The 9,528-nt window shown below is 51.3% G+C and overlaps 1 protein-coding gene across 1 annotated transcript; it reads right to left on the bottom strand.

The window, feature by feature from the left end:
- Positions 1-346: 346 nt before the first annotated feature.
- LOC137334475 (polycystin family receptor for egg jelly-like) lies at positions 347-8,143 on the bottom strand. The gene has a single exon (XM_067999155.1). The coding sequence runs from the start codon at positions 8,141-8,143 to the stop codon at positions 347-349; it is 7,797 nt and encodes a 2,598-aa protein (XP_067855256.1).
- Positions 8,144-9,528: the final 1,385 nt, after the last annotated feature.

Here is a 9,528-nt window from a genome sequence, read left to right as displayed (position 1 = left end):
CTTTGGAACAGACGGGAGAATGTGGCGGTCACCCTATATCAGCTCTAGTGAACTATATACTGCACTTAGGGGTTAATTGTTAAATCAGGACACTCTAAACCACACATGGCACATATAAGTACAAGATTCAATCTGATATTCAAACTATCAATTTGCCATGAATACAATTGGGAAAAAGCCTACACCAAAGCAAAATCTTCTTGATAATAAATCACAGATTGGGCAGGAGCTTTATACTGAAAATCAATGCTTTTTGCATCTTTTCTCCTCTTTTAGGGTTTATGCAATTTATAAATTATTTCAGTTACATTCCTTTTGAAGATTCCTAGCCAGTAGGTCTGAGTAGTCAGATAACTAGGTAGTTCATCTTTTTCCCTTTCACTTTCTTTTTCTTTAACCCGTAAGTTCCTTCAGAACCTCGTCCATAAAACAAAGTTGTCAGAACCTCGTTCCCACCTTTTGGAGGTGTTTTTCTCCACAATGCATACCAGACACGCCTGCATTCCTTCACCACAAAAGTGGCCACCTCTGCCTCCTCAGATGGCTTCTCATGGACAAACTGTCTCACGTCTCCATAGGATAGAATGACCACTGATTCAAAGAGATTTATCAGGATGCAGTTCATGATAAAGAGGAAGGACGCCAGGTAGATGCCACCAAGAACCCTGCTGTAGAGAAACTCAGTGTTGTTAAAGTCCCCTATGTGGTAGCACACAATGGTCTGTGCTGCATGGATCATGCTATTGAAATTCCTGTCAAATTGACCAAAGAGCAAGTGGCCAAGTGATAAAAAGATAAGGGAGTAAACTGCCATTACTAGAGCCAGGGAACAGATAGCAGGAAACCCTATAGCAATGGCCTTCTGAACTAGGCGCACATCATAAAGGAATCGTATATACTTGAGCAACTTCAGATTGGTGACAAAAATAAGGAATGCAAAATTGATCCTGAGTAGCTGATCCAAGGCGGAAATGACGTGAAAAGGGATGAAGGTGGTTGGATTCTTCTTGTAGAACCTCAACATATTGTGTGACAATATAAACTTGGTCACATAAAGGACAATGGCCATCAGCAGCAGCACTGTCATCACCAAGCTGACAATGTTTATGAGTATCTGGAAGTAGATGTAACCTTCCCGTTTCATTGTCCTGTACTCCTTGATGGCAAATATGATGAAGAAGAGGATGAAGAGGGCACTGATGAAGATCCAATTCGTTTCTCCCCTCTCAAAGAGCCTGAGGGAGAAGGGTTTCACCACCAACTTTTTGCTGACCACACCGAGAGGTACCATCTCCAAAACCAGTGAGATGGTACAAAATAAGTCAACGTTTGCATTGTAGATGGTGGTTTCAATGATGACTGCCCAGGTGCCCCTCTCAATCCAGCTCCTGTTCTGGAGGCCCAGTAGTCTTACTGTTGAAGTCTGCAAGCTTGATGGGGAGAAGTAGAGGGAGTAGCCCCCCAGAGGATACACGTTATATTCCCCACGCGAGTTGTAGAACCAAGGGGACTTTATATTTTCATACTCCCACCCTGTGTATTCTAACGTTTCCTTCACGGAGACACTTTCAACGGGCAGCTCCCAGGAGCCGTTATGATTCTTGGTGTCCTGTTGATGGATATCAAACAAGGGTCGGCAACGTTGCTTGCCCAGGGTACTGGACATGATGTTGGTCTTCCCAAAGCAATCTTGTGACCTGTGTTTGGATCTAATCTGGCGCATCCTAGGCAGGCCCAGGATCACAGAGCTGGTGTCAGACAGAAAGGCTGGATTTGAGTCTTTGTGAATTAAGGGCAAGAAAGTGATGGTCATCCAGGTGTAGAACTCTCGGACCGTGTTAATCTGCTCCAGGTTCTCAGAGAATTTTTGCTGAATAATGTGGTTGTAATAGTAGGCGTTATTGTAGTCTTTGGAGCAAACCGAGTACAGCAGGAGTCCAAGGAAAGTCAGGTACAACAAGGCTCCTCTGCAGAGCACAAACGCACGGTGTCTGATGGTCCCTTTTCTCTTGGTCAGTATTAGTTCATCCCCCTCCAGCGGTCTGTACTGCTTCCTGTCCCGGGCTTCTGGCCGGAGGCAGTCGCTGTCATTCTTGGGAAGGTGGTCGGCGCTGATCTCCAGCACCTGAATCCCCGTGGACCAGTCCATGTCCCGAGCACGTCTGAGGCACAAGGCAAAGAGGGCAGAGAAGGCCACAATCTTCAGAGGCTGCAGCAGGAAGATACTCTGGAGGAAGGAAATGACAGAGGCGATGAGCCACAGCCAGGAGGTTTGGACACCATATGAAAGGCCATACAAGATTATAAACACTGCTGATACAGATGACACTAGCCACACAGTGCACCAAGCCAGGTACAGGAGACACTGAGACAGCACAACCCTTGACTTGGCTTTCGGGCCTATGTGTTTGGAGGGTTGGGCAGGTGTACCTTCCACCTTCTTGCGTTCTGCAGGTCCATTTTGACGAAGCCATTCCTTTGGTTTGGCTTTAATTGTAACTGTCTTCTTGTTTCCGTCTACTTCCTCAACACTCTCCTCCTTGGTAATTTGATCTGCCACAGACTGTGGGATCATACAGTTATCATTCCCTTTTGCCAAGGGATCCTGGATGTTCTCCATACCTGCGATGAAGGATAAAAGATTGTAATGGTCGTCGTCTAGTGTATCTGCCCCTTTCTTGGGGCTTTCTTCAGCCTCACTGGCCTGTTCATCCATCAGATACCAACGCTTCAACCTTTCTCTCCAATTATTTGGCTTTGTGTCCAGGTTCTCAGTTAAGTTGCTATCAGCTTGTAGGCCTGTGTTTGGTTGAGTCTTTGGGCCTTTTCCTTTTATTGTTAAAGGGACGTTTTTCCTTTGGGCATTTATAAACAGACTGGATATTAAAATTTCCACCGGCACCATCACCAATGCACATTCAACCCCAATCACCAAAGATCTCATCATTCTGCGCCAGAATTCTTCAAGTTCCTCTTTTTGGAACAGCATTATGCCACACAGCAGACTGCATAACAGCATGGCCAGACAGCAGGACAACCTCTGAATTCTGGTGAAGGACTGATTGACCTCAAAGGCAAAGACAGAGAACCACAAGTGCTCTTTCTCAACCTTGCTGGATGCTTCAACGAGGAAGACATCCCACCTCCTCAGCACGGTGTCAGGGTCAGTGACTGGGAAAGTCCTGTGCAACAGGCCACCCCCTTTGGCAGTAGCTAACCACTTTGTGCAGACAAAATACCAGAGCTGCTTGGTCAGCACGTTTTGCACTTTCACCCTGCTGAGGTACCAGGAGGGCGAGACTCCCACATTATTGTGCCAGACCCTGATGAAGGTGAGCTCCCCTAGATCATCCTTGGTGGTGAGCAGAAAGGTGTTCACGCTATTTCTTCTGAATGTCTGATGGTCCGGATGGCGGAGAAGGTGAACATCGCTCTCCACAGATGTGCTGACCAGGGTCAGAAAAACATCTGCAGTCGTCCCAGCATCAGGTCGGCCCCCAGTGAAAAGAGTCACCAGGTAGCAAGCGGTATCACAGGGGTCATTGTCAGGCAGAATAATGATTTTTTTCTTGTCGCTTTCTCGTTTTCTGCGTGCCCACCAGGCCAGTATGAAGTAGATGAGGAAAATGGTCAGAACTGTAATCAGAGTCACCAGGTTTCTGGGCAAGGTGCCAATCAGGTCTCCAATCTCAAACAGATCAATGATATCAGGCATCACCAAGATACTGGCAGTCAGGAACCAGGGAAACATCAGGCTCAGCTCCCTCTTGGTGGTGGGACTGTTGACATTCTTGCAGATACAGTGTACTCTCTTGCTGTTTGTAAGAGGACCTGTTGTGCAGGAGGCAGAATCCCAACTGTCAGACTTCCCTTGGAAAGTCAGACAGCTTGCAATGAAAACAGAGACAACGAGCCCTGCCCTTATGACTGGGTGAGCCTTCGGGTACTCTGTCTCAACAAAGACGCTGATATACCTGCTGCCCTTTGGGTCAGTTGCATTCTTCTGGAACAGGCTGGTTGGGATCCTGATGATGTAAAGGTCCTGCACATGGAGGCCTTTGTGTAGCGGTGGGCCTGGATCACACTGTGGGATTGTATGTTTCTGAGCTGGGCTTTGGTCAGCAGATCCCTTCCCCGAGTAGATGCTAACTGTGAAGATAGGGTTCAGGTCAACAACTAATTGGAGGAAGACCTCTTGAGCCGAGGTGGAGTTTATTTCAATCTTGAACCGCCCTCTGATCACACCACTTCGCTTGGGGTCTTTGGCCAATTTGATGTGTTGGGAGGACACAATGTCCCTCCTGACCATTAATGTCTCTATTTGCTTGGGGACCAAGTTGTGTACATCTCCGCTGCTATCCATGGTGGACATGTGAAAGCCAGTGACATCTGTAGCTATATGAGACGCTTTCCCAAGCCACGGCAAAGGATTCTGTTCAAAATGATAAACGGCAGAGGACACAGGTTGGGTACCACCATCCTCTGCCATCACCGGGTAAATGCAGTTGGCACAATCCGGGTCAGAAAGATAGGAATCCTCAAGCTTGCTTTTCTCAGCTTTCTTCACGGTTATTTCCCATTGCTTGGTCTGCATGGAGGTATCTTTTTGTCCCGGGACTTTGCTTTGAGACACCGCTTCCGTCAAAGTCCTCAAGGTGGGGAAGATGCTAGCCATCACCTGCCGCTGCTCTGCCGTTAGTGGGATGCCCTCCTCCGTGCCTTGGGCTGGGAATACGGAGGAAAAGGCAGTCACCACGTTGGAGGCCGCGGTCAGAATGCTGCAGGATAACTGCTCGGTCCTTTCAGAGTGGATTGCCGCTACATTGGTGTAGTTCAGCAGAACAGAAGAAAGTTCCAACAACTTCACGGCAGCAAGGTGCTGGGCATGTTGATTGACCTCATCCGGCTTTTGTGCTGCTTCAAAAATTGAGGCGGATATTTGATTGATAAGCCTGGGGGATGTGACTGGAATGCTGGCGGAGACATTGACAAGAGTTTCGCGGAGCTTGTACACCCTGGCCTTATCCCTGCCCATGAAACTGTTACTATTCAGCACAGAAGCAACCTCGTAGAGCAGCTGGTTGGCTTCCAGATAGTCTGTCTCGTGGAGCAGGGTTGTCAAAGGCGCCCTCTTTCCTTCAACAAAGCCCGACAGCTGGTCCACCATAGACCTTTGATCCAGGTCAACTGGGTGATTGTACACTCTGACCTTCAGGTTCACCCTAATGTAGGCACCATGGTTATCAAACACTTGGACAGCAATCATCAGAAGGTAATGGCCTGAGGCACTGCCCACTGGAAGGTGAAAGGGTGGAGACTTGGGCCTGTATCCGTAATATACAATTGTACCCAGAAGCTTGTTCTTCAAACTGTCTATGTGGCCAGTTGGGTAGTAGGTCTTTGCCATCACCTTGTAACGGAGGGGCTGATCTCTGTCCTTGAATTTCAAACACAGCAAGGTGAATTTAGTCTGAAGGGCCCATCCATATTTTGGGGTGATAATGCAGCGTCCTTCCTTTGGGGGGGAGTTAATGTAGAAGCGGTACCTGGTGAGGCTATACGAGTCACTGGAAGTGGTTACTCTCAGTTCAAACATGTACCATTTTTCAGTCAAGTGTACAAAGGACATGGGGTTCAATGACACATAAGACAAAGAGTTCCCCGTGAGACTTTCAGATGACCAGTCGAAACTGACTTCAGAAGCAGAGTCCCCTGAAAGCAGGTTCCACTGGTATTTCATCTCACTGGCGTCCGGACAATTGGAGCAGGTCCCGTTCAAGATGAAGCGTTCTGTTGGTATCAGGGACCTCTGGCAGTTCTCAATGCAAGTTATCAACATCTGTGGCAGAAAACCAGGGAGCACTGCAATGGTTTGGTCAAAGTAACTGGTCCTTGTGTCTTTCTGAACTACCACACGGAAGTAGAAGTCCTTATTGGGGGTCAGCGTGTGGGGAGGGATGACCAATGTTTGGGGTTTGGATGAGATCCACTTGAGTTCAGGGTTCCCAGGGTGGCAGTACTGGTTGTCAGAGAGGGTCATGGTGCTGTAGTCTGAAAGTTTCATTGTGCAATACCAAGTGAGGTTCAGGCCGAGGTGAGGATTCAGCGAGTCGGGGTCAGCACTCAGGGAAGCGTCCAGTTTGACAGTGTCCTCCCAGCCCACAGTCCTATAAGAGCCCCCGGCAACCAGGGCCACCAGTTCACTCTTAGTCACCTCGACCAAGGCTTGGCATGAGTTATTGAGGTGCAGCATGTTGGGCTCTGTAGTGGAGATGGTCACCTTGAATACAAAGTGGTAGAACCCATAGTCCAGGCTGAGTGGGGGGAGGTGCAGGGTGGCCGTGCTGGTCCGTATACTGGGCAGGAGCGGCACACTGTGGGCCCAATCTGGCTCTGAATCCATGTCTGCGACTGCATAGACCTTCCAGGAGACAGTCACTGATTCAATACTTTCACAGCTTAATCCAGCATCTCCGTAAACATCCAGAGGGGAGCTCTTGGCAGTGCGGATGATGGTGTCGGGAGGAGGTGGCTTCTGTATGATGGGTGAGGGCAGCCGGCAGCGGACCAGGACACAGAACAGGACCGAGTCCAGGGGCGCGGGGCTGTAACTACCTACACTCGCCCTCAGACTGACCACCACCTCCCCATTCGTCGAGCAATTCACCTTGACCATGAAGCCCGAATACAGCTTAGGGTTAAAGGTCAGCTGGATGTCCGGGATGTAATGTTGCGCATCCACAACTGTCTGGTTGTAACCATACCAGCCGACCGTGGCGCCAACAGTCAGTTCAAAGGTCCAGGCACACTGCATGGCGGGATGCTGGAGGGGAATGAACCAGACCACATTGACTGGAAGATCCACCTCTTTAGGACCATTGTCAAAAAGGGAGAGACTGATATTCAGATCCTTCAAGGAATTGTAAATGGTCCCTTTAAGGTTCAAGTAGAGTTGGATGGTGAAAGTGTACTGTTGAGGGTTGCTGTAATCTACTAGAAAGAGGTGGCTTATTTCAGCAGCCCTGAGGAAAAGGATGTGCTGGTGGCTTCCAGGAGGACCATCCATCCTTGAATAGTAGAGCTGGTTCCTCTGGCTGATGTAATAGAAGACTATTCCTGACCTGGTGGAGTTGGGCGTCAGTGAGATGAGCTGCCCGTGATGCACAAATTTGAGGACCCCATTGTGAAAGGTGATGGTGGCAGTGGAGGTCCTGACAGCGGGTGCTGCCAGTAGCACCTGCGTGATGCACTCACCCTCCCGGGGCCAGGTGCAGGGGCAGAGCTCACAGCCAATGGCATTGGGGTGATAGGACAAAGCCCAGGTGCTGTGAGCGGCCGGCCAGGCGGCCAGCTGGTAGGAGAACATATCGGCCGTGGCCCTCAGGTGCCAGGATATGACCAGCCTCACCCTCCGGTGGATGGTAGCAGACTGGGCGCTTAAGACATGCAGCATTGCCGACTTCACTTTGAAGGAAACCTGGTTAGAGGAGAGGGGCCCGTTGATGACATCCAGGGTGCAGGAGTAGTTGCCGGGCTGAGGATACTGCACCTTGACCAGGTAATGATAATCCTTGATACACTGCTGCTCCATGCCCTCCGGGAAGTTCCCACTCTCAATCTGGGTCACGCGGTTACTGGGCAGGGAGATGGTTGGAGGGGTCCCACCAGTGCAGGTCACTCTGTAGTCCCACTTGAAGCTCTTGAGATTGGCGCACCAAGCCAGCTCCACGTCCTGAAGGATGACGGGGGCTTGGTGAGGGTGGAGGGTGAAGAACAGCACCCTGAGCATAGCTGTGTGGATGGCCACATCCTGGTACTGGCAGGTGGGGCAGGAGGCAGAGATGTACTTCATGATGACAGGCGAGTCCAGGAACACCTTGCTCAGCCTCTGCGTCCCAGACCAGTGGGTAGAAGATGCCACCAGGCGCTGGTTGATAAACCATTGGTGGGTGGGTGGAGGTCCCTTGGTGTCGGTGGACGGGGTGGGTCCGTAGTCCAGGTCCACGAAGGCTTGCCACACGCAGGTGTAGCGGACCGGCGTGTTCAACTTGTGGCTGACTCCAAAGGCACAGTCGAGGAGCACGGGGGGAGTCGGATCCGCCTGAACGGCCAGCGCTCCCAGCAAGAACCAGAGAGGGTGCATCGCACCGGCGGGGAGCCGGGGGTCGGGATCCCGGAGCCGGGCGGGCGGTTGGGAGATGACCGGTACAGTTTGAAGGGAACCGTAAGCTGATGCGGCGCTCCAGCCGCGGGGAGCGATGAGTTGGAGCCTCGGGCTCTGTGACACCGCAATCTGGAACCCGAGGGTCGAGCTCTCCCGGCGGGGAGACCCGGCACCGCGCCCGGCCCCGCAATCAGATCAAACCTGTGGGGCGGACAATCCAGAGCTCACCGCAAATCTACACTCACCACACTCACACTCACACACACACTCACACTCACACCCACCACACTCACACTCACACCCACCACACTCACACTCACACTCACACCCACACACTCACACACCACACTCACACACCCACCACACTCACCCTCACACTCACACCCACCACACTCACACACACTCACACTCATACACTCACCACACTCACACTCACACCCACCACACTCACACACCCACCACACTCACCCACACACTCACACCCACACACTCACACTCACACCCACACACTCACACTCACACCCACCACACTCACACTCACACCTACCACACTCACACACCCACCACACTCACCCACACACTCACACCCACACACTCACACTCACACCCACCACACTCACACTCACACACACTCAAACTCACACTCACCCACCACACTCACACTCACACCCACCACACTCACACTCACACACACTCAAACTCACACCCACCACACTCACACTCACCCACACACACTCACCCACCACACTCACACCCACCACACTCACCCACACACTCACACCCACCACACTCACCCACACACTCACACCCACCACACTCACCCACACACTCACACCCACCACACTCATACACCCACCACACTCACACTCACACACCCACCACACTCACACACACACCCACCACACTCACACTCACACCCACCACACTCATACACTCACCACACTCACGCTCACACCCACCACACTCACACACCCACCACACTCACACACCCACCACACTCACCCACACACTCACACCCACACACTCACACTCATACACCCACCATACTCACACTCACACACCCACCCACACACTCACACTCACACCCACCACACTCATACACCCACCACACTCACACTCACACACCCACACACACTCACCACACTCATACACCCACCACACACTCACACACCCACCACACTCACACCCACCACACTCACACACCCACCACACTCACACACCCACCACACTCACACACCCACCACACTCACACTCACACCCACCACACTCACACCCACCACACTCACCCACACACACATACACTCACCCACCACACACTCACACCCACCACACTCACCCACACACACATACACTCACCCACCACA

This window comes from Heptranchias perlo, chromosome 18, assembly GCF_035084215.1.
Source record: "Heptranchias perlo isolate sHepPer1 chromosome 18, sHepPer1.hap1, whole genome shotgun sequence".
Taxonomy (NCBI): domain Eukaryota; kingdom Metazoa; phylum Chordata; class Chondrichthyes; order Hexanchiformes; family Hexanchidae; genus Heptranchias; species Heptranchias perlo.
This window is presented reverse-complemented; position numbering and strand designations above follow the sequence as displayed.